Consider the following 26,834-nt stretch of genomic DNA (forward strand, 5'->3'; position numbering starts at 1 on the left):
CAATATCCTCTTGAATAAATATATTGGATTTAATAAAGAGAGACACACCTTTAGTTTTACTCTGAGAGGTAGAGTGGAATTTCAAGTCTCTCCACCATCCAAAAAATCTATTTTGATCTCCCACCCTGATATGTGTCTCCTGAGCAAAAAAATATATCAGGTTGGAATCGATTAATAATTTTAAAAGTCTTTTTCAGTTTGATAGGATGATTCTGACCACGTACATTCCAACTTATTACATTAATCCGTTTAAATACCATACTATGATTGTATTCTACTTTATCCATGTGCAGAGCACTATACCAATACGGGATGATCAAAAATGGCGGCGATGAAGAATACAGCCACATAGAAAACACGCATGCTGCGGAACCACCCAATGGGGAAAAACTCCTAACTCTAACCCCACCCCCCTCCATTGTAACCCTACAAAGCCAAGGTCTTCTCTGTCTGTATTTTCTTTCCCTCCCCCAGTTAGTAAAAAATTAGTGACCTTGTAAGAAAGAAAGTCTCAACAAAGGAAAGTATTTACATTCTGTTATCTATTAAACAAGAAAGAACCAAAATAATGTTATCTCTAGAGAGAAAAACCAGCGCCATCTTTAAGTTTAACATTAAGTCCCTGAAAAAACTTTAAATTCGGTTATAATGAGGAAAAAAAAGTTAATAGTATATTTAACCAAGCTAAATTTTCCAAAATACTAATTAATAATATAAGTAATTAAACCCTCCCAAATATATATATGAAAAGAAGCCCTATTAGTAGGAAAAATCTACCAATTTTAAGAAAGAATCAAAAAAACATCAAACCAGGTATTAGGTTAAAGAACCAAATCCCTTTATCTTTTCTCAGTTGAGTGTCCGAAAAACCATTTAAACAGTCATACTTGAACCATAAATCTTCTTTCCAAAAGAAAACCAATATTATGCAATAATGAACAAATCTCCTTATCTTCTTTTATTAGTCTCTCAATGGAATAGCCAAGTAACCTTCGTAAATCTTCTTTCCGAAATGCGAATAATATACAGATAACCAAACAACCTTTCAGATAGTTCATTTGGTAGCGGCGGCAGGTATTGTCTGAACAGTGTGGCTTTTGGATTAAAAAATGTACGAGGAGGAGAGTTAGGAGGAAAAACTTTAATTCTTGTCGGGTAATGCAGAGAAGGAAACTGTTTCTTATCATATCCCTGTTTCATTACCAAAGCAAATCTTGATCTTTGTTCCATTACCTCCCTTCGTATAATCCTTATAAAAATGGAGCTCAGACTCCTCAAATCTAAAAACTCTGTTTTCTTTCCTTGTCGCATTATTTGATCTTTAATTTTAAAGTGATGAAAACAAACCAGAACAGATCTTGGTTTACAAACCCCATTTCCAGAAAAGTTGGGATATTTTCCAAAATGCAATAAAAGCAAAAATCTGTGATATGTTAATTCACGTGAACCTTTATTTAACTGACAAAAGTACAAAGAAAAGATTTTCAATAGTTTTACTGACAAACCTAATTGTATTTTGTAAATATACACAAATTTAGAATTTGATGGCTGCAACACACTCAACAAGAGTTGGGACAGAGTTAAAATAAGATTGAAAAGTGCACAGAAACCATCATGCTACTGTGAATTATAGCCACCTGGGCTCAGGAGTACTTCGGAAAACCATTGTCACTCAACACAGTCCGTCGCTGCATCCAGAAATGCAACTTGAAACTGTATTACGCAAGGAGGAAGCCATACATCAACTCTATGCAGAAACGCCGGCGAGTTCTCTGGGCCCGAGCTCATCTCAGATGGACCGAAAGACTGTGGAACCGTGTGCTGTGGTCAGATGAGTCCACATTTCAGCTAGTTTTCAGAAAAAACGGGCGTTGAGTTCTCAGTGCCAAAGATGAAAACGACCATCCAGATTGTTATCAGCGAAAGGTGCAAAAGCCAGCACCTGTGATGGTATGGGGGTGCATCAGTGCCCACGGCATGGGTGAGTTGCATGTATGTGAAGGTACAATTGACTCTGAGGTGTATATTAGGATTTTAGAGAGACATATGCCATCAAGGCGACGTCTCTTCCTGGGACGTCCATGCTTATTTCAGCAGGACAATGCCAGACCACGTTCTGCATGGGCTACAACAGTGTGGCTTTGTAGACACAGAGTGCGTGTGCTTGACTGGCCTGCTGCCAGTCTAGATCTATCTCCTATTGAAAATGTATGGCACATCATGAAGAGGAGAATCAGACAACGGAGACAACGGACTGTTGAGCAGCTTAAGTCTTATATCAAGCAAGAATGGACAAAATTTCCAATTGTGAATCTACTACAATTAGTATCCTCAGTTCCAAAATGATTAAAAAGTGTTATTAAAAGGAAAGGTGATGTAACACAATGGTAAACATGACTCTGTCCCAACTTTTGTTGAGTGTGTTGCAGCCATCAAATTCTAAATTTGTGTATGTTTACAAAATACAAGTTGGTCAGTAAAACTATTGAAAATCTTTTCTTTGTACTTTTGTCAGTTAAATAAAGGTTCACGTGAATTAACATATCACAGATTTTTGTTTTTATTGCATTTTGGAAATTATTCCAACTTTTCTGGAAATGGGGTTTGTATTTGGATCCTTAAATTTCAAAGTAAACGCTCTGTGTGCTCTTTCTATAGCAGGCGGCTGTGATAAAATGGTGGAAATAAAGTATAAATCTTACCAAAGTAAGCAGTTAAATCTCTAACTTCAGCTCCTTCTCGCAGCCCAACAATTCGTATGTCCTTTCGGCGAGACCTAGTTTCCAGGTCTCTAATTTTATTTTGATATCTTTCCAAACGGGTTGTAGCTTCAAACAATTTTTGATTAGTTATCTTCAATCCCTCTTCGTGTGTAATAACTTGAGTTTCCAAGTCTTTTAGTTTTCCCAGAAATGACTTCATTCCATTACTCTTCATTTCCAGTTGGTCTTTAATTGACCCATTCTGATCTTTAATTGCATTCAGTGTCCGAACGATATCTTCAGCCCATGGTGGCATTTCATCAGATCTTTCCTTTGGCATCTTTGCTTTTCCATGACCTTTGTCACTAGGTTCAGACAGGTTCTTCCAATCCTCGTAGATGTAGACATATTATTCCTCCTCAAGAATCAGCAAATAAAAATTTTAAATTCGAAGTTTAAACTGGGGGAGAGAAAGAACTAAGAGCAGCACAAAATTGCTGCTACTCCATTTGCAGACAGGGGCGGTCTTGGTGTCCACATTTTGGAGTATCTCACCCGGTCCCTGAACTCCTCCATCCTGATCAAAAAGGCGCAACAGTGCCTTTATTTCCTGTGGAGCATGAAGAAAGCTCACCTCTGTCCCAGGATACTGACAGACATTTACTGCTGTACCATTGAGAGCATACTCACCAAATGCATCTCAGTGTGGTATGGCAATTGTCCTGTATTGGACCGCAAAGCACTCCAGTGTGTGGTAAAAACTGCCCAGCGGATTACCGGCACCTAGTTGCCCACCATTGAGAACATCTACCATAAACGCTGCCTGGGCAGGGCGAAAAGCATTATCAAGGATGCATCTCACCCTAACCATGGACTTTTTACTCTCTTCCCATCTGGTAGGCGCTACAGGAGCCAACGCTCCCGCACCAGCAGGCACAGGAAGAGCTTCTTCCCTGAGGCTGTGACCCTTCTGAACCTCACATCACAGCGCTAAGCAGTGTTGCACCCATATTGTACTGTCTCAGTACTTTTATATTTGTGTGCTGTAGCACTTTTTATTCACAGTTATTTTGTAAATAACACTTGTTTGCATTTCTGGTCAGATGCTAACTGCATTTCATTGGCTTTGTATCTGTACTTGGCACAATGACAATAAAGTTGAATCTAATCTAATCTAATCTAAAACCTAGAGCAATACAACACAGGAACAGAACCTCCATCCCACAATTTATTTAATCCCAAAATCCTGCACATGATCTGTATCCCACTTCTCCCTGCTAGTTCATGTGTCAGTTGTTATGTATCCTGTAACGGGTTAAAGAACCAGCAGTTATGGAAAACACCTTGGAGTCTGGTATTGCTGTTAACTAATGCTATTTTATTAGTAACTACTCAATACAGTAATATAAATTCAGATATATCAAACAGGTTAGCAAAGTTCATGTATTTATAAGTGTGGAAATATAAAAATCAAGCTTCTTCAAGCCTAGGGGGTAAATGAATATAGTCTTATGATGATGGGTAAATGAAATCAGTTCAGTTCGTGGTATTAAGTTGAGTAGTGATGGAGAGAGAGAGGTGTTGTGGTTGTCCGAGTAAGTCGATGCCGTCAATTCTTCCCGTTGTCCTCCGAAATGGACCAACTTGAGAGTGCTGTCTTCAAGTGATAGTCTACTAGCCCAGCAAATACCAACCCAGGCAAAGGTTAGACACACTGGTAGACTGCACAGGGTCGCTCTTTCACGCACTAATAATCACAGATCGATTCCTCTCAATCGATCCTCAGTCCCACACTGGTGGGCACCTGAAAAGGATAGTGGTAACTTCACCACACCTTAGTGCGTCTGCTTGTTCTGTGAAACAAGCAATTACGCTGGTTTAAATACTGTTGTGCTGAACACCAGCTGTCCATCATGTCGCTCCTCCCTTCTCTCTCTGTAGGAACTCAGAAGCTGACAATGTCCTTGCAGAAATCCCAAACAAACTGTGAGCAGTCTTCACCCCTCTCCCTTTCTGTAACAAACTGTTTGTGCTGTACAGCTGCACACACTCTCTCTCTTAGAGGCACAGTCCATAAGGGATAATTCAGGATATCGTCACACAGTGTAAATGTTTGTTAAATATTGCTATTGTACTTGCTTCCACCCCCTGCCCTGGCACCCACCAGCTACCATCTGTGTTTAAAAAATAAAACATGCCTTGTAAGTCTCCTTTAATTTTTCTCCCCTTTCATCTCAAATTTATCCCCACTGGTATTTGACTTTTTCACCCTGGGAAAGGCACACTGTCGTCTACGCTTCTCAATTTTGTAAATGTGTATCAGTTTGACTCTCAGCCTTCCACCTTTCAGTGAAAACAATCCAAGTTTGTCTAACCTCTCCTTATAGATAGGGCTCTTCAATCTAGGCAGCATCCTGGTGCACCTACACTTTCAAAAACCTCCACACCCTTCCTATGATACAGTGACCAGTACTGTACACACTAGTCCATGTAGGTACCCATTTTTTCTATAAATCGTTTTCGGCGATTCTGTTCGGGGGAGGGTGGGGGGTGGTGTTAATAATGACCGGAATATCGGTGATAAGTGGCTAATATACTCAATTTCGTCTCTCAAAGGGTTTATGTAACGAATTTAATATTAAATACACAGCGCATATTTTCCTCGCATGATTATAGCGATAAGTCAATTATCAGGGGAGCTGAACAAAGTGTTGAACAAACTTCCAGTAGAAGTGGTAGAGGCAGGTTTGACATTATCATGTAAAGAAAAATTGGATAGGTATATGGACAGGAAAGGAATGGAGTATTATGGGCTGAGTGCAAGTTGGTGGGACTAGGTGAGAGTAGCGTTCGGCACGGACTAGATGGGCAGAGATGGCCTGTTCTCGTGCTGTAATTATTATATAATTATTATATTATAAGTAAGTCAATAGCATCGTAACATTTTAAGTATCATTTGGATATTAAACACACAGCACATATTTTCCCCGTATGAAAATATAAAATCATTGTAACACACCAATATTGCTGAATCAGTGGGAGTCCTGGGCTTGTTTCCCTGCAACAAGACGGCCCTGTCGAAGGGTGACGGGAGACAGCGATACTCAAAGGAGGTTCCGTATGTCCGGTTCCGCAATTGGGTTTTTGTTGCATTCATTGCAGAGATATGTTGGAAATGGAAGCAACGTTTTCAGTGCTTTCCTGACTGTCTCAGGATATTTAGTCTTGACTTTGATCCAGAATGCCGGCAGAGATGTTATGTCAAACATACTTTTCAGCCTGTCGTCATTTGCAAGCTCGAGGAGTTGATCTCCTTCCCGCGCTGACGTGGATGACGCGCGGGTAATGACCTCGCATGCGTAATGGCTCAACAGTGGGCGTGACAGGGAATGAGGAAAGATGCAGCTGACTCTTATCGCCAAATCATATCGTTTCCTCGCGGCCCGGTGGTTGGGGACCGCTGTCCTAAAGCACTACCACTTTGTTTAATATTTTTTTCTTGCATTTGATCTCTTAAAATGCATCACCTCACACTCTAGGATTAAACGCCATCTGCTACTTCTCTGACCAAATTTCCAACTGATCTATATCCTGCTATAGTCTTTGATAACTTTCTTCAGTGCTCACAGCTCCAGCAATTTTATTGTCATCTGCAAACTTACTAATCAGACCACCTATATTTTCATACAAATACATGATAAATAACAGAGGTAATTGTTGTGTTCTGTTCACAACGATCCTAGCACTGATCGTTGTGGAACCCCACTGCTCACAGACCTCCAGTCAGAAAAACACATGTCCATCATTACCCTTGGTCTTCTATGACCTAGCCATTTTGTATCTAACTTCTCAACCCATGTGACTTAACTTCGTAAGAACAGCCTACCATGTGGGATTTTGTCAGAAGTTTTACTGGAGTGTGTAAGTACCTTACACTGCCCTACTATTATCAATCATCTTCATCACCTTCTCAAAAAACTCAACCAAGTTTGTAAGACTTCCCACTCAGAACAAAGGCCAGCTATCCCCAGTAAGTCCCCAGTATTTTTTAAATGGTCACAAAGGCTCATATCAGGTACCCTCTAAATCTCTTAGTCCTTCCCCTAAATCTCTATCATGTCCATTTCTCTTAGCTCCTCAGACTTGTCTTCCCTACTAGTTCTGGGAGATCAATGGTTTTGAGATCCCTGAAGCATTAACTTGACCAATTTATTATCTTGTTTTATCACAGGTGCTATTGTGATGGAGAAGCCCAATGTACGATGGAGTGATGTGGCAGGATTGGAAGTGGCGAAGGAGGCATTGAAGGAAGCGGTGATATTACCTATCAAATTCCCTCACCTATTCACTGGTATGCTTTTGTAGCTAATGGTGATTCTTATCAAATGATTTTCGCAGCTCCGCTTTTGTCCCATGTTCTAAAGCTTTCTTGTCTCTTTCCTGGGCCATGATGACGAAAGGGGAGAATAACAAAAGTCAATAGAAATGCTGAAAAAAGTCTGTCATTACTGAAAACAATTATAAAGGAGTAATGAGCAGAGCAAAACTACTGGGCTGCTGTCAAGTCTGGAAGGTTGTATATTTCTCAGTCGGAAAAACAAATAATTTTTTATTCAGTTGATGTTGAGTTATGTTGGAAGAATGTAAGAGCCCAGTGACTTATAGAATTGAAGCAATAGGCAGACTGAACAGAGCCTTCCTGGATAGTAATCACATAACGTGGATTTTAATAGATCAGAAATGGGCCCTTTCCATGCTTATTATCATGTTGACTGTAATGTCGATCAATGCTAATCCTATTTGCTCACGTTAGGCCATATCCTTCAATTCGTTACCTGTTCATTGTAGTTGTATTGCTTCCACCACCTTCTCTGGCGGCTCATTCAACATAACTACCAGCCTCTAGATGGAAAAACCTTCCCCTTTGATCTGAATAACATAGGAAAGAAAAACAAAGAGGCCCTGAGAAGAGAATTTAGAGAGCTAAGCAGAAAGCTAAGAAGCAGGACCTCCAGGGTAGAGATTTCTGGACTGCTACCTGTGCCTGGCGCCATGAGGATAGAAATAGTATCATTTGGCAGATTCATATGTGGCTGAGAAGCTGGTGCGGGGGGTAGGGCTCAGGTTCTTGATCATTGGGATCTCTTTTGGGGGAGGTATGACCTGTTCAAAAGTGACGGGTTGCACCTGAACCTGAGGGGACAGGTTTGTTAAAGCTGTTGGGGAGGGTTTAAACTAATTTGGCAGAAGGATGGGAACTGGAGTAAAGGGACTCTGGGTAGGACGGATGGTAAAAAAACAAAGCTGTCGTGCAGTCAGACTGTCAGGAAGGGCAGGCAGATGATAGGACAAAATTGCGGCCAGCAATGTGAGTTTCAGTGCATTAGGGATGCAGGATCAAAAAGGTAGCAAATACAGTATTCAAAGCATCATATCTTAAGGTAGAGTATAGCAAATAAGGTAGATGATCTTGTTGCACTTTTACAGATTGTTGGGTGTGATGTTGTGGCCATCACTGAATCATGGCTGAAGGATGGTTGTAATTAGGAGCTGAATGTCCAAGGTTACACGTATCGGAGGGATAGGAAGGTAGGCAGGTGGGGTGGCGTGGCTCTGTTGTAAAGAATGGCATCAAATCAGTAGAGAGGTGTGAAATAGGATCGGAAGATGTTGAATCCTTGTGGGTTGAGTTAAGAAACTGCAAGGGTAAAAGGACCCTGATGGCAGTTATATACACATCTCCCAACAGTAGCTGGGATTACAATGGGAAATAAAAAAAGTTTGTCAAAAGGGCAATGATATGATAGTCATGGGAGATTTTAACATGCAGGTAGATTGGGAGAATCAGGTAGGTAATGGATCTCAAGGGAGTGATTTTGTTAAGTGCCTGCGAGATGGCTTTTTAAAGCAGTTTGTCATTGAGCCTGCTGGGGGATCAGCTTTACTGGATTGGGTGTTATGTAACAAACCGGAGGCAGTTAAGGAACTTATGATAAAGGAACCCTTAAGGCAGTGATCACAGTGTGATTGAGTTCAACATGAAATTTGACAGGGAGAAAATGGAGTCTGACGTAGCAGTACTTCAGTGGAGTAAAGGAAATTACAGTGGTATGAGAGAGGAATAGACCAAAGTAAATTGGATGACAGCAGAGCAGCAACGTTTTGAGTTTTTGGGAAAAATGAGGAAGGTGTAGGACAGATGCATTCCAAAAACAAAAGAAATACTCAAATAGCAAAGTAATACAACCGTGGCTGGCATGGGAAGTCAAAGCTAATGTAAAAGCAAAACAGAGGGCATACAACAAAGCAAAAATTGGCGGGAAGATAGAGCATTGGAAAGCTTTAAAAAACCTGCAGAAAGCAATTAGAATCATTAGGAAAAGGATGAAATATGAAAGCTAGCCTGCAAACAATGTCAAGGTGGATAGAAAAGGCTTTTTCAAGTACCAGAGAAATAATAATTGGGGACAAGGAGATGCAGGTGAACTAACTGAGTGTTTTGCATCAGTCTTCACTGTGGCAGACACTAGCAGTGTGCTAGTTGTAGAAGGGTGTGAGGGAAGAGAAGTGAGTGCAATTAATATTACTAGGTGCTCAAAAGTTAAAAGGCCTTTGACAAGGAGCCACTCATGAGGTTGCTTACCAAGTTAGGAGCCCATGGTATTACAGGAAAGTTACTGGCATGGTTAGAGCATTGGCTGATTGGCAGAGAGTGGGAATAAAAGGATCCTTTTCAGGTTGGCTGCCAGTGACTAGTGGTGTTTGGCAGGGGTCGGTGTAGGGACTGCTTTTTATGTTGTATATCAATGATTTATATGATGGAATGGATGGCTTTGTTGCCAAGTTTGCAGATGATACAAAGATTGATGGAGGGGCAGGTAGATGAAGAAACAGGTAGGCTGGCAGAAGTACAACAGAGGCACTTATGGCAACAGAGGGTTCAGAAGCGATACTGACAGGTAAAATCAAAGAAAGCCTTGAAAGTTTTTTTTTCAAAAACATGAAAGATTCATAGAGTACAGAATCAGTCGCTTCAGCCCACTTGTTCATAAATTCATAATTGTTGATAAATGTTGGAAAATGCAAGGTCATGAACTTTGGTAGTAGAAATAAAGGTGCAGACTAGTTTCTAAACGGAGTAATTCCAAAAATCTGAGATGCAAAGGGACTTGGGAGTCCTTGTGCATAACACCCTAAAGGTTAACTTGGAAGTTGAGTCGGTGGAGAGGAAGGCAAATGCAATGTTAGCAGTGATTTCAAGAGGTCTGGAATACAAGAGCAGGGATGTGATGCTGAGGCTTTATAAGGCACAGGTGAGGCCTCACCTTGAGTATTGTGAGCAGTTTTGTGCTCCTCATCTAAGAAAAGATGTACTGGCTTTGGAGAGGGTTCAGAGGAGTTTCACAAGGATGGTTCTTGGAATGAGAAGACTATCATATGAGAGATGTTTGATGGCTCTGGGTCTGTACTCACTGGAATTTAGAGGGATGAGGGGAGATCTCAATGAAACCTTTTGAATGTTGAAAGGCCTAGACAGAGTAGATGTGGAAAGGATGTTTCCCAGGGTGGAAATCAGTTTAGGCCAAGAAGGCACAGTCGCAGGATAGAGAGGTGTCCCTTTAAAACAGAGATGCTGACAAATTTCTTTAGCCAGAGAGTTGTGAAATTGTGGAATTTGTAACCACAGGCAGCTGTCGAGGCCAGGTTATTGGGTGTATTTAAGGCAGAGATTGATGGGTCCTTGATTGGATACGCATCACAAGTTGCAGGGAGTGGGGCTGAGAAGGGGAAAAAAGGGGAAAAATTCCGATTGAATGGCTGAGCGGACTTTGTGCGCCGAATGGACTATTCCGACTCCTATATCTCATGGTCTAAATATATGCCCTTTCACCTCAAACCTCTGCTTGCCAGTTCTAGTCTGCTGTGTTCCTGGAAGAAGATTCCAAATATCTGTGTCCCTCATAACTTTGTACATTTCTATTTCTGTGTTGTGAAACTTTATGGCAACAGAGGGTTCAGAAGCAATACTGACAGGTAAAATCTAAGAAAGCCTTGAAAGTTTTTTTCAAAAACATGTGAAAGAGCCATAGAGTACAGAATCAGTCGCTTAAACTCACTTGTTCATAAAGTCAGAGTACAGAATCAGACCCTTAAACTCACTTGTTCATAAAGTCAGAGTACAGAATCAGACCCTTAAACTCACTTGTTCATAAAGTCAGAGTACAGAATCAGACCCTTAAACTCACTTGTTCATAAAGTCAGAGTACAGAATCAGACCCTTAAATTCACTTGTTCATAAAGTCAGAGTACAGAATCAGACCCTTCAGCTTACTGGTTCATGCCAACCAATGTGCCTGTCTAAGACCACATTTTTCCTATCAATGTGCAGTAGTATCTGTAAATGATCAAAACTGCCCTCTGTGAAGGTATCAGTAAAGCACAAAATGTTGGGTTGTTTCTGCAATACTGGATACACAAGGCATGGTTGGAAAGTTTGCAGATGACGCGAAAATAAGAGGTACCGTGGACAGTAAGGAGTGTTATCAGAAATTGCAGGGAGATCTTGATCAGCTGGGTAAGCGCGCTGAGGAATGGCACCTGGATGAGTGTGAGGTGTTGCATTTTGGAAAATCAAATCAAGTTAAGACTTTCACATTGAACAGCGGGGCCCTGGGGAGTGTGCAGAACAGAGGGACCTAGCAGTACAAGTAAGTAGTTCGAAAGTGGAGTCACCCATAGGGTGGCGAAAAAGACTTATAGAGTCATAGAAAAGTACAACACATCTAGTTTGTGCCGAACCATTTAAACTGCCTACTCCCATAGCCCTCCAGACCCCCACCATCCATGTACCTATTCAAACTTCTCCTAAACATTAAAATCAATCGTGCACGCACCACTTGTGCTTGCAGCTAGTTCCATACTCGTGATCCCCTGAGTGAAGAAGTTTCCCTCATGTTCCCTTGAAACTTTTCACCTTTCACCCTTAACTCATGACTTCTAGTTGTAGTCCCACCCAACTTCAGTGGATAAAGCCTGCTTGCCCTATCTATAACCCTCATAATTTTGTATATCACTAGCAAATCTCCCCTCAATCTTCTACGTTCCAAGCAATAAAGTCCTAACCTATTCAATATTTCCTTATAAATCAGGTCCTCCAGTTGTGGCAACATCCTTGTAAATTTTCTCTGTACTCTTTCAACCTGATTTATATCTTTCCTGTAGGTAGGTGAACAAAACTACAAACAGTATTCCAAATTAGCCCTCACCAACATCTTATGCAACTTCAACCTAACATCGCAACTCCTCTACTCAGTACTTTGATTTATGAAGGCCCATGTGCCAAAATCTTTCTTTCTAAATCTGTCTACCTGTGAGCCACTTTCAATAAATTATGGACCTGTATTCTCAGATTCCTTTGTTCTATAGCACTCTTCAGTATCCTACTGCTCACTGTGTAAGACTTACCCTGGTTGGTCCTACTGAAGTGCAACACCTCACACTTGTCTGTCATTTTTTTCAGCCCATTTTTCCAGCTGGTCCGGATCCCACTGGAAGCTCTGATACTCTTCCTTGCTGTCCATTAGAATTCCAATCTTGGTGTCATCCGCAAATTTGGTGATGCGGTTAACTGCATTATCACACCATACTGTGCATGAAGCCACGCTGACTATCCATAATCAGTCCATGTCTAACCAAATACTCATATGCCAGGTAGCTTAGAATACTTTCCAATAACTTTCCCACTGTTGATGTCAGGCTCACTGCACTATCATTTTCTGGTTCATTTTTAGAGCCTTTCTTAAACTGTGGAACAACAGTAGCTATCCTCCAATCCTCTGGTACCTTATCCGTTGCTCAGAATGATTTAAATATCTCACCTCTACCTCACTTCTATAGATTTTGTGTCCATCTCTGGAGTAAATCCATTTATGGCCTCCCCCCCATCTCTTTAGGGTCCATAGATTACCATTCTGATCTTCTAGAGGACTAATTTTGTCCCTTGCAATCCTTTTTCTCTGAACATATCTGTAGAATCCCTTAGGAGTCTCCTTCACCTTGTCTGCTAGGGCAACGTTATGCCTTCTTTTAGTCCTCCTGATTTCTTCCTTAAGTGTACTCTCACATTTTGTGTACTCCCTAAGCGCCTCATTTGATACTACCTGCCTAAACCTGCTATGTACTTGCTTTTTTTTAAACCAGGTTTCAGTATCTCTTGAAAACCAAGGTTCCTTAAATCTGTTAACTTCACCTTTTATTCATACAAGCTTTGTACTCTCAAAATTTCATTTATGAAGGCCTCCCACTTACCGAGTACACCTTTCCCAGAAAACAGACTGTCTCAATCCACACTCACAGAATGCTGGAGGAACTTAGCAGGCCACGCAGCATCTGTGGAAAAAAGTACAGCCCTCGTTTCCGGCTGAGACCTTCGGCAGGACTTGAGAGAAGAAGCTGAGGAGTAGATTTAAAAGCTGGGGGAGGGGAGTGAGAAACACAAGGTGATAGATGAAACTGGGAGGGGAAGGGATGAAGTAAAGAGCTTGGAAGTTGATTGGTCAAAGTGATATTGGGCTGGAGAAGTGGGAGTCTGGTAGGAGAGAAGAAAAGGCCATTGAAGAAAGAAAAGCGGGGAGGAGCACTAGAGGGAGGTGATGGGCAGGCAACGAGATAAGGTGAGAGAGGGAAATGGAGATGGGTAATGGTGAAGGAGGTGCGGGGAGCATTACCGGAAGGTCGAGGAAATTGATGTTTATACCATCAGGTTGGAGGGTCCCAGATAGAATATAAGGTGTTATTCCTCCAACCTGAATGTGGCCTCATCATGACAGTAGAGGAAGCCATGGATTGACGAATGGGAATGGGAAGTGGAATTAAAATGGGTGGCCAATGGGAGATCATGCTTCTTTTAGCAGACGGGTGTAGGTGCTCAGTGAAATGGTCTTCCAATCTACTTTGGGTCTCACTGATATACAGGAGGCTGCACTGGGCACGGTATATAACCCTAGCAGACTCACAGGTGAAGTGTTGCCTCACCTGGAAGTATAGTTTGGGGCCCTGAATAGTAGTGAGAAAGGAGGTGTAGGGGCAGGTTTAGCACTTGTTCTGCTTGCAAGGATAAATGCCGGTGGGGAGGGACGAATGGACAAGGGAGTCACATAGGGAATGATCCCTGCGGAAAGCAGAAAGTGAGGGGGAGGGTGGTGAAGATGTGCTTGGTCATGGGATCCTGTTGGAGATGGTGGAAGTCTGGAGAATAATCGAAACATAGAAAACCTACAGCACAATACAGGCCCTCCGGCCCACAAAGCTGTGCCGAACATGTCCTTACCTTAGAAATTACCTAGGATTGCCCATAGCCCTCTATTTTTCTGAGCTCTATGTACCTGTCCAGGAGAATCTTAAAAGACCCTATTGTATCCGCCTCCACCACTGTCGCTGGCAGCCCATTGCACACACTCACCGCTCTCTGCATAAAAAATACTTACCCCTGTCTCCTCTGTACCTACTTCCAAGCACCTTAAAACTGTGCCTTCTTGTGCTAGCCATTTGAGCCCTGGGAAAATGCCTCTGACTACCCACACGATCAATGCCTCTCATCATCTTATACACCTCTATCAGGTCACCTCATCCCCTGCTACTACAAGAAAAAAAGGCTGAGTTCACTCAGCCTATTCTCATAAGGCATGCTCCCCAATCCAGGCAACATCCTTGTAAATTCCCTCCGCACCCTTTCTGTGGTTTCCACGTCCTTCCTATGGTGAGGCGACCAAAACTGAGCACAGTACTCCAAGTGGGGACTGACCAGGGTCCTACGTAGCTGCATCATTACCTCTCGGCTCCTAAACTCTTTCTTTTTCTTTCTTTTTAAATCTTTTTTATTAATTTTCAAAATTATAAACACAAGAACAAAGTTGATACAAAGAGATTGGAATCATCTTAATAAGCATATACAAAAAGGATTTTAAGTAACATAATGAAAACTCATAATGAAATTAGTCATAAAAAAAATAAAAAAAAAGAAATAAAAGAAAAAAAATATATATAAACAAAGAAAAACCCCCCAAAAGAAAAAGAAAAAAAAACAACAAGAAACAGAACAAAACAGGGCTAGACCAATATCTTGAATCAGACACGTTCAGTAATGTCATCAACTCCGCTCCTCTATTCATGTAATTTAAGTTAAAAAAAAATTCCGAAAGGTCAAATTACATCATATGAAAATGTTGCATGAAAGGTTTCCAAGTTTCTTCAAATTTAACCGAAGGATCAAAAATATCACTTCTAATTTTTTCTAAATTTAAGCTTAATATAGTTTGAGAAACCATTGGAATGTAGTAGGAAGATTGGTTTCCTTCCAGTTCAACAAAATAGATCTTCTAGCCATTAAAGTAACAAATGCTATCATCTGACAGGCTGAAGAAGACAAAGATCTATGTTCTACCATTGGTAATCCAAAAATTGCCGTAATAGGATGAGGTTTTAAATCAAAACATAGAACTGTTGAAATAATATCAAAAATATCTTTCCAATATTTTTCCAAAAGAGTTCAGGACCAAAACATATGAGTTAAAGAAGCCACCTCAGAGTGACATCTATCACAAGTAGGGTTTATATGGGAATAAAAATGGGCTAATTTATCTTTGGATATATGGGCTCTATGTTCTACTTTAATTTGTAATAATGTATGTTTAGCACACATAGAAGAAGTACTAACTAACTGAAAAATCTTATCCCATTTCTCTATAAGTAGACAAAGTTGAAGTTCCCTTTTCCATTCATTTTTAATTTTATCGGATATACCTGGCTGTAATTTCGTAATTATATCATAGATAATTGCTATTAATCCCTTCTGAAAAGGATTTAAACCTAAAATTTTATCAATATAATATCAGTAGGATTTGAAGTCAGAAAGGTAGGCAACATAGCATTTAAAAAATTTATTTGTAAGTATCTAAAAAAAAAATGAGATCAAGGCAGATCAAATTTCTTAGATAACTGCTCAAAAGACATAAAACAGTTATCACGAAAATATATTATACCTTTCGTTTTCCATATCAAAAAGGCTTGGTCCATAACCGAGGGTTGAAAAAAGAAATTAGATATAATAGGACTTCATTTAGGCCAAAAAATTTACGAAATTGAAACCATATTCGCAATGTATGTTTAACTATAGGGTTAAACATTTGTTTATTCAATTTAGATAGTACAAAAGGAAGTGAAGTTCCTAAAATGGAAGCTAAAGAAAACCCTTGTACAGAGTGGCCTTCAAGGTTTGGGGTTATATAGGCTTGGGGTTATATTCCAATCTTGCCTCTAAAACATTAAATATTGAATATTAATTGCCCAATAATAAAATCTTAGGTTAGGCAATGCCAAACCACCCTCTTGGATTTTTCTAAGTATTTTTTTTACTTAATCTGGGATTTTTATTTTACCATATGTAAGAAGAAATTTTAGAATCAATAGTATCAGAAAAGGATTTAGGAATAAAAATTGGTATTGTTTGGAATAAATATAAAAATTTAGGTAAAATAATCATTTTAATAGCATTGATTTGGCCAATCAATGATAGAGACAATGGGGACCACTCAGTAATCAGTTGTTTAACCTGATTAATTAACGGTAAAAGGTTGAAATTGAATAGATCCTTGTCTCTTAGTAATTTTAACTCCTAGATAAGTAAAATAGTCAGTAGTCACTCTAAATGGAGAATTTCTATAAATGGTAACCTGCATATTTGATGGAAAAAGTTCACTCTTACCTAGGTTCAGTTTATAACCAGAAGACCTACTAAACTGAGCAAGCAAAGTTAATACTGCCAGAATAGATTTTCCTGGGTTAGAAATATATAATAGTAGATTATCTGCATATAGTGATAATTTATGAGTCTCATTTCCACGGGTGATGTCAAATATATTAGGGGAGGCACGAATAGCAATAGCTAGCGGTTCCAAAGCAATATCAAATAGTAGTGGACTAAGAGGACAACCCTGCCTAGTACCACAGAATAGATGAAAAAGAGGAGATCTTTGATTATTAGTAGGTACCGAAGCCAAAGGGGTGAGATATATCAGTTTAATCCAAGATATAAATATCGAACTAAAATTAAATTTCTCAAGGGTGTTAAATAAATATGTCCATTCAACTCTGTCGAAAGCTTTCTCAGCGTCCAATGAAATAACCTATTCTGGAATTTTGGGTGAAGGCGTATAAACGATATTCATTAATCTCCTAATATTAAAAGAAGAGTAACGATTTTTAATAAGTCCAGTCTGATCAGAAATAATTTGAGATAATACATTCTTCAATCTCATTGCCAATATTTTAGAAAAAATCTGAGAATCCACATTCAGCAAAGATATAGGCCTATAAGGTCCACATTCAGTAGGATCCTTACCTTTTTTAAGAATTAGGGAAATAGAAGCTCAATAAAAAGATTGTGGTAATTTACCTATAGATACTGTATCCCTAAAAACACTAGGGATTTGGGCTGTAGTGCCTCTTTCTGTGCTGTATAACTCTTAATGACACACCAGAAAGTACAAAAGTAGTTTAAAGGGCACTGGAAGGGCTGGAGTGTCTGACAAGTTTGTATTTTTTGCACAGAAGTCATGGAGTCATATAACAGGGAAACAGACACTTCGACACATAAGCTGCTCCCATTTGCGAGCATTTGACCCATATCTCTCTAAATATCCATTCACCTTCAAAATGACCTTTAGCTGTTGTACTTGTACCCACCTAAATCACTTACTCTGGCTGCACATTCCATCTACCCACCACACTCTGTGTGGAAAAAGTTGCTACTTCTGGTTTAAGATAGCCCTGGTGAAACACAGTGATGCCTTGCCGGCTGAAAACAAAACTACTAACTCGGGGTGGAGGAGCAGCAACTTGTATTCAGTCCGGGTAGTCTCCAACTGGCATGAATATCCATTTCTCCTTGCAGTAAAAAAAATACTCCTTACTCTCTCCTTTTCTTCTATTCCCCACTCTGGCCCCTTACCTCTTCTCATCTGGCTGTCACCTCCCCTGGTGCCCCTTTGTCCTTTCCTTTCTCCTATGTTCCACTCGTCTCTCCTATCAGATTCCTTCTTCTCCAGCCCTTGACCTTTCCTGCCCAGCTTCACCTATCACCTTCCAGCCATCCTCCTTACCCTCTCCCCACCTTTTTATTCTGTTGTTTCCCCCTTCCTTTCCAATCCTGAAGGAGGGTCTCGGCCAAATCATCGACTGTTTCTTTATTTCCATAAGTGACCACCTGAGTTCCTCCAGCATTTTGCGTATGCTACTTTGCATTTCCAGCATGTGCAGAATTTCCCTTGTTTGCTATTAACTACTCTATTAATAGAAAAAGATCACCGTAATCAATAGCCTGTAAGTTCCCTTTCGGTGTTGAGCTTTTGCCGCCTGTATGACCTGGCATTTTTGCGGTGTTAATTGAAGTCTTGAAGGTGCAGGACAGTTGCAGTGTAGTGTATGGGCCAAATTGAGGTGGCGGGGCTTGGGTCCCAGGAGTGTGTCAAAAGATTGAAGCAGCAGAGCGCGGGTCCAAGAGTGTAGAATAACCTTCTGTTTGGCCAATTTAAGCAACGGGTCAGGTCAGGGTGTCAAGCCTGCAGGAAAGGGATGGACCAGTGTTCAGCTGGGCGAGGTTTACTCATCTCTGCACTGAACTGGGGCTGTGGCCTGCAACTAACAGGCTTCCGGACTGGCTGCAGTAAAGGCATCCGTTAGTTTCGTGAGACCATGGATTTGCGCCTTGGAAGGTTTCCAGGGCGCAGGCCTGGGCAAGATTGTATGGAAGACCAGCAGTTGCCCATGCTGCAGGTCTCCCCTCTCCATGGGAAGGGCACTAGGGCCAATACAGCTTGGCACTGGTGTCATCGCAGAGCAATGTGCCTTGCTCAAGGACATAACATGCTGCCTCAGCTGAGGCTCAAACTACCGACCTTCGGATCACTAGACCGATGCCTTAACCACTTGGCCACGTGCCAACACGAACTGGCTGCGGTGATCTAGTTACATGGCTGTGGACTCATTTTCATGAACGTTGGTTCTGAATGTTACTTGCTTATTGTTTGCATGATTTGTTAGAGTCAGAGACGGATAGAAAAGTACAGCATGGAACCAGGCCATTTGGCCCATCTTGTCCACGTGTAACCATTTAATCAGCTTACTCCCATTGACCTGCGCCAGGACCATAGCTCTCCATACCCGTACCGTCCACGTACCTATACATCTCTTAAATGTTAAAATCAAGCTTGTATGTACCACTTGTGCAGGGAGCTTGTTCCACACTCTCACAACCCTCTAAATGAGGAAGTTCCCCCTCATGTTCCCCTCAAACTTTTCATCCTTAACCCAAGACCTTGGGTCGTAGTCCCACCTGACCCTATCTATAATCTTCATAATTTTATATACCTCTATCAAATCTCCTTTCAATCTTCGATGTTCTAAAGAATACGGTCCTAACCTATTCAATCTTTCCTTATAACTCAGGTCCTCCAGACCCGGCAACATCCTTGTAAATTTTCTCTGCACTCTTTCAACCTTGTTTCCATCTTTCCTGTAGGGAGGTGACCAAATCTGCACACTGTACTCCAAATTAGGCCTCACCAACGTCTTATACAACTCCAATATAACATTCCAACTCCCGTACTCAGTACTTTGACTTATGAAGGCCCATGTGCCAAAATCTTTCTTTACAACCGTGTCTACTTGTGACCCACTTTCAATAAATTATGGACCTGTGTTCTCAGATTCCTTTGTTCTATAGCACTCTTCAGTATCCTACTGCTCACTGTGTAAGACCTACCCTGGTTTGTCCTATCAGTGTGCAACACCTCACACTTGATGGCATTAAATTCTATCTGCCACTCTTCAGCCCATTTTCCAGCTGATCTTGGTGTCATCCCCAAATTTGCTGATCCATTTAACCATATCATTATCCAGATTGCTGATTATAGAATACAGACAAAAATAGACCCAGCGCCGATCCCTTTGGCACTCCACTAGTCACAGGCCTCCAGTCAGAGAGGCAATTGTCTACTGTCTTGCCTTCTTCAACTTTCCTGGTAACTTCCTCGAAAAACTTATAAGATTGGTCAGACATGACCTATCACGCAAAAAGCCATGCTGCCTATCCTTAATCAGTCCATGTCTATCCAAATACTTGTATATCTAGTCCCTTAGATACCTTCCGATAACTTTCCTACAACTGATGTCAGACTCATCGGCCTATAATTTCCTGGTTTATTTTTAGAGACTTTTCTTGGAACAGTGGAACAACATTGGCTATCTTCCAATCCTCTGGTACCTCAGCTATTGCCAAGAATGATTTTAATATCTCTGCTAGGACCCTGGCAATTTCTGCACTTGCCTCCCACAGAGTCCAAGGGAACTCCTTGTCAGACATTGGGGATTTACTTCCACTCTAATTTACTTCAGGGCAGCAAACACCTCCTCCTCTGTAATCAGTATAAGGTCAATGAAATTGATGCCACTTTGTTTCACTTCTATAGACTGTGTTCTTCTGGGTAAATACAGATGCAAAAAATCCATTTAAGAACTCCATCATCTCTTTAGCATTCTGATTTCATTTAGGATTACCATTCTGATCTTCCAGAGGACCAGTTTTGTCTCTTGTAATCCTCTTGCTCTTAACATATCTGTAGCATCCCTTAGGATTCTCTTTCACCTTGTCTGCTAGGACAACCTCATGTCTTCTTTTAGCCCTCCTGATATCTTTCTTAAGGTGATTAAACACTTCTTGGGCTTCCAGCCAGGTACAGGTGTTGATAATAACCAATGTTTCGAGGACAAATTCTGCCACTTCATCAAGGATGATATCTGGGCATTCTCCTGATTGGTCAGTCCTCATCCATCAGGTTTCCACTCTCCCACCTTGTTACAATCAAATTCCAGTTCTTACTTAGAGTGAGGCCTTTGTCTTTGTTAAAATTCCTCATTCTCATGAAACAGTCTAATGCGCAATGTTGGAGCTCACTGATAGGCTGTTCATCCACTAGTGACCACCTCCGATTGTCGCTGACCTCTGGACCCTCGCTCCAAGTCCACTCCATCCGGCGGCCTACCAACTCTCTCCATTCTTGTCTTCTCTCCTCATCTCTCCCTGGCAAAAGACCACAAATTCCCTGCTCCCAGACACACAAGAAAGAACAACATCCCGCTCATTGGCTAATATGCCCCGTTATCTCTGGTCATAACCTAAACATTGCTGCTACAGAGAAACCATTACCTTATCAGTGGAACATTACAGAGAAGCCACTATATTAGCAGTGAATCCTTACAGTGTGTTACACTAGCATGGATAAAACAGTGACTGATTGGCAGGAGGCAAAGAGTGGGAATAAAGGGAGCCTTTTCTGGCTGGCTGCTCCACAGGGGTCTGTGATGGGACCAATTCTTTTTACTTTATATGTAAATGATTTAGATGATGGAATTGATGGATTTGTTGCAAAGTTTGCAGATGATATGAAGGTAGGTGGAGGGGCAGGTAGTTTTGAGGAAGTAGAGAGGCTACAGAAGGACTGAGACAGATTAGGAGAATGGGCAAATAAATGGCAGGTGGAATACAGTGTTGGGAACTGTATGGTCATGCACTTTGGTAGAAGAAATGAAAGGGTTCACTATTTTCTAAGTGGAAAGAAGATATAAAACTGAAGTGTAAAGTGACTTGGGAGTCCTTGTGTAGGATTCCCTAAAAGTTAATTTTCAGGTTGACTCTGTGGTGAGTTGAGGAAGGCCAATACAATGTTAGCATTCATTTCGAGAGGACCAGAATATAAAAACAAGGATGTAATTTTGAAACTTTATGAAGCTTTGGTGAGGTGTCACTTGGAGTATTGTGAACAGATTTGAGCCCTTTATCTTAGAAAGGATGTGCTGAGATTGGAAAGCGTTCAAAGAAGATTCACGAAAGTGATTCCAGGATTGAATGGCTTATGCTATGAAAAGCGTTTGATGGCTCTGGCCCAGTATTCACTAGAAATAAGAAGAATGAAGAATGAGCTCATTGAAACCTATCAAATGGTGAAAGGCCTTGACAGAGTGGATGTTTCCTATGGTGGGAGACGTTTACAGATACAGTCTCAGAATAGAGGGGTGTCCACAAGACATAGGAGCAGAATTAGGCCATTCAGCTCATTGAGTCTGCTGTGCCATTCCATTATGGCTGATCCCAGATGCCACTAAACCTTATACACCTGCCTTCTCACCATAACTTTTTGACGCCCTGAACAATAAGGAAACTATCAGCTTCCACTTTGAGTATACCCACAGACTTGGCCTCCACAGCAGACTGTGGTAGAGCATTCCACGGATTCATTACTCTCTGGTTTAAAAAATTCCTTCTTGCATCTGTTCTAAAAGGGTAATTTTGAGGCTGTGCCCTCTGGTTCTGGATACCCCCACCATAGGAAACATCCTGTCCACATCCACCATACCACCTAGTCCTTTTGACATTCGGTAGGTTGCAGTGAGGATTCCCCCACCCCTGCCTTCTTCTAAATTCCAGTGAGTACAGCCCCAAAGCTGCCAAATGCTCCTCATATGTCAACCCCTTCATTCCCTGTAGAACGGAGATGAGGAAGAATTTCTTTAGCCAGAGAGTGGTGAATCTGTGGAATTCTTTGTCACAGGCAGTGTGGATGATAAAGTTATTAAGTTTTCCACAAAAGGCGTCTCCTGACTTTTCATACCTTTTGGTTTCGACAGAAGGTGGTTGCTGATGGAGCTTAAGACAGGACATTCCTTTATCAATTAAAATTTAAATTTCAGTGGAGTCTTCTATCTAAGTTATTAAGTTTTGTTCTATTTGAGTAGCTGGGATGTCTATCGAACTGATTGTTCTGTTGCATCAACCTGAGTGTTCTTTTGTATCGGTGGCCTTATAACTTGTAACAACTCTGACTTCAGGCAGTGAACTTGTTGAACTGCCGGAGGGATGAGAACGCTTCTCCCCTGATGTCGGGACCAAGTTTACTCGCCGGCTGAGATAGAAGAAATAAATTGGTGAAAAGATAGTAACGATCTTCTTGTGCTGTGGTTATTTGATCTGGCAAATTTACGTTTACATGGAGACCAAGTCTTCATGGATATTTAAAGCAGAGGTTGATGGACCTAGTTTGGTCAAGGATTGAGGAGATATGGAGAGAAGACAGGAGGTTGGGTCTGAGAAGAAAATTGGATCAACCATTATGAAATGGCAGATGGAATACAGTGTTGGGAAGTGTATGATCCTGCACTTTGGTAGAAGAAAGGAAAGGGTTCTGCTCCTGTATCTTATGGTAGTGTGGCCTCATGGACTCCAGGCACTCCAAAAGTTCCACACCATCTGAACAGTATACATCCAAGCATTCAATTTACAGTGCAGCTAGAGAAGAATGGTTGCCTCCCGTTCCTGGACATTCTAATACAACAGAAACTGGATGGTAGCTTCAGACTTGGCGTCTATTGGATATACAGACTTGTACCTCAAGAATAAGAGCCACCATCATGCCTCCCAATGTAGAGCAGTTGTTTCTACTTTAATTAACAGTGTGAAAACTTTTTCGGACCCGGAGAGCCGCCCTGAGGATATAAAATGATGACAACATTTCTACTGAGTGGCTACAAGGGGAAGGAAATCAACCTAGCCCTTAAAAGGGCCAACGCAAAAACCAGGAAACTTAACAATGAGGTGGAACCTATCACTGGCACCTGTCTTTCCCTGCTTTTCCACTGTTTCTGAAGGACCGCTAGGATCCCGAAGAAATACCAGATTAATACCTTCCACAAACCTGTAAGGAAGCTTAAATTGCAGCTTCTGGGGATCAGAAATGACCTAGGATTCAGGTTGTCTGGCGTTTACAGGATTCCCTGTGAATGCAGAGCAGCGCATATTGACCATTTGGGTCACATGGTGGAAACCTGCACAGGAAGTATATCAGTTTGGGCTACCCAGAGAAATCGGCGGTAGCAGAATACTGCATTTGCAACGGCCATAGGATTGACTTCGACAACACAACACTAGTGTGCCATGCCAATGGTTTTTGGGACCGCCTGGTGAAGGAAGCCATTGATATAAATCTAGAGGAAAAGAATTTTATCACATATAAGGGTCTCACTCTAAGTAAGAACTAGAATTCGATTGTAAACAAGATGGGACAGCAGAAACCTGACTGGATGCGTACTAACTAATCAGGAAGGACAGACTATGGGGTATAAATACCACTGGACTAGACATGCCTACGCATCCTCCCTGATGAAGATGGCAGAGGTTGTCTTTGAAACGTTGGTTATAATCGATACCTGTATCTGGCTGGAGGCCAGAAAAGAGTTTATTCATCATCTACACTGGGAAAGCACTAGATCCCTTTTCGTAACTGCTTTCTTGTGCATTTCTTCTACTCCATTAGCACCCCATTTGTTCCTATCTGTTTATACCTGCTGTGCACCTCCTTTTTTTTTCTTAACCAGGGCAGCAATATTGGCGGAAAACCAAGATTCTCCAACCTGTATCTAACAGGCTGTACTCTCAACATTTCACTTTTGAAGGCCTCCCACTTACCAAGTACACTTTTGCCAGAAAATATCTGTTCCAATCCACTCTTACTAGATCATTTCTGATGCCAGCAAAATTGTTCTTTCTCCAATTTAGAATCTCAACCCGTGGAGCAGACATATCTTTTTGCATATTTAATTTGAAACTAATGGCATTGTGATCATGAGATGCAAGTATTCCCCCACACAAATTTCTTTCGCTTGCCCTGTCTCATTCCCCAATAGCAGGTAAAGTTTTGCACACTGTCTCGTTGGGATTTCTATGTACTGAGTAAGGAAACTTTCCTGAGCACATTGGTCAAACTCTAGTCTTCTTACAGTATGGGAGTCCCTGTCAATATGTGGAAAGTTAATATCATCTACTTTAACAAATTTATCTGTCTTGCAACAGTATCTTTCTACACATTTGTTCCTCTTATTCCTCAGTTCCATGCATAACACCTCATTAGGCGAGTTCTCCAGTCTGTCCTGACTGAGCACTGCTGTGATATTTTCCATCACTAGTCACACCACACTCTTCCTTTAATTCCTCCAGCTCTGTCTTGTCTAAAATAACTGAACCCTGCTATATTGAGCTGCCAGTCTTGCCTCTCCTGCAACCAGAATCGGGTTTATTATCACCGGCATGTGACGTGAAATTTGTTAACTTAGCAGCAGCAATACATAATCTAGCAGAGAAAAAAAAAATAAAATAAAAATAATAATAAATAAACAAGTAAATCAATTACATATATTGAATAGATAAAAAAAGTGTAAAAATTGAAATACTGTATATTTTTTTTAAAAAAAGAGGTAGTGTCCAAAGATTCAATGTCCATTTAGGAATCAGATGGCGGAGGGGAAGAAGCTGTTCCTGAATCGCTTAGTGTGTGCCTCCAGGCTTCTGTACTTCCAACCAGATGGTAACAGTGAGGAAAGGGCATGCCTTGAGTGCTGGAGTTCCTTAATAATGGACACTGCCTCTCTGAGACGCCGCTCCCTAAAGATGTCCTAGGTACTTTGTACAAGTTTCACTAATGGCTAAAATATCACAACTTCGGATGTTGATCCATGCTCGGAGCTCATCTGCCTTTCCTATGGTACTTTTTGCATTGAGTATATGCAGCTCAGGCCATTAGCCACACCATGCTCAACACTTTGGTGCCTGACTTTGCCTGAGGTCTTAACAACAACTGTCTCTACAACCTCTCCACTAACTGTTCTAACACTCTGGTTCCAATCCCCCTGTAACTCTAGTTTAAACCTCACCATGCAGCACGAGCAAACTTCGCGCTAGGATATTAGTCCCTTCAGGTGCAGTTTCTTATGCACATTGTGTGTTTTGATTGTCTTCTTTTTTAGTGGGTTCTATTGGGTTTCTTTGTTTTGTGGCTGCCTGTAAGGAAACAAATCTCAAGGTTATATATAATAAAGCTATATATATAAAAGTTTAATAGAGCTGTTAGGGAGGGTTTAAACTAATTTGGCAGGGGGATGGGAACCGGAATGACAGAGCGGAGGAAGGGGAGAACAGAAATAAATCTAAGATAGTGAGCAGTAAAGATGTCAGGAAAGACAGGCAGGTGATGGGGCAAATTTGTAGCCATTGGGATGAGTTGCAGTGCAGTGCAAGTTACAGTGAAGTCAAAGCGAAAATTACCAAATACTGGTCTTAAGGTGTTGTACTTAAATGCATGCAGCATAAGGAATAAGGTGGATGATCTTGTCGTCCAGCTACAGATTGGCGGGTATGATATTGTGGCCATTACTGAGACATTGCTAAAGGATGCATGTCTCTGGGAGCTGAACGTCCAAGGATACACGGTGTATCGGAAGGATAGGAAGGTAGGCAGAGGGGGAGGAGTGGCTTTATTGGTAAGAAATTACTTTAAATCATTAGAAAGAGGTGATATAGGATCGGAAGGTGCAGAATCTTTATGGGTTGAGCTAAGAAATTGCAAGGATAAAAGGACCCTGATGGCAGTTATTTATAGGCCTCCAAACAGCTGCAGGGATGTGGACTACAAATTACAACAGGAAAATGAAAAGGCTTGTCAGAAGGGCAGTGTTATGATAATTGTGGGGGATTTTAACATGGGAGTGGATTGGGAAAATGGGGTCGGCACTGGATCTCAAGAGAGAGAATTTGTAGAATGTCTGCGAGATGGCTTTTTAGAACAGCTTGTTGTCGAGCCCACCAGGGGATCGGCTGTACTGGACTGTGTAATGAACCGGAGGTGATTAGAGAGATTGAGGTGAAGGAACCCTTAGGAGGCAGTGATCATAACATGATTGAGTTCACTGTGACATTTGAAAAAGAGAAGCCGAAATCTGATGTGTTGGTATTTCACTGGAGTAAAGGAAATTACAGTGGCATGAGAGAGGAACTGGCCAAAGTTGACTGGAAAGGGACACTGGCGGGAAAGACAGCAGAGCAGCAGTGGCTGGAGTTTATGCGAGAAGTGAGGAAGGTGCAAGACACGTATATTCCAAAAAAGAAGAAATTTTCGAATGGAAAAAGGATGCAACCGTGGTTGACAAGAGAAGTCAAAGCCAAAGTTAAAGCAAAGGAGAGGGCATACAAGG

At 41.2% G+C, this 26,834-nt stretch overlaps 1 protein-coding gene across 1 annotated transcript in view; it reads left to right on the top strand.

The window, feature by feature from the left end:
• Positions 1 to 26,834, top strand: part of LOC134356376 (vacuolar protein sorting-associated protein 4A) — a 107,415-nt gene that overhangs the window by 33,318 nt on the left and 47,263 nt on the right. Inside the window, exon 5 of the mRNA XM_063067298.1 lies at positions 6,934 to 7,053. Within this exon, the coding sequence (XP_062923368.1) occupies positions 6,934 to 7,053 (120 nt within the window). The remainder of the gene's footprint in view (positions 1 to 6,933; positions 7,054 to 26,834) is intronic.

Source organism: Mobula hypostoma, chromosome 14 (assembly GCF_963921235.1).
Source record: "Mobula hypostoma chromosome 14, sMobHyp1.1, whole genome shotgun sequence".
NCBI classification, from domain to species: domain Eukaryota; kingdom Metazoa; phylum Chordata; class Chondrichthyes; order Myliobatiformes; family Myliobatidae; genus Mobula; species Mobula hypostoma.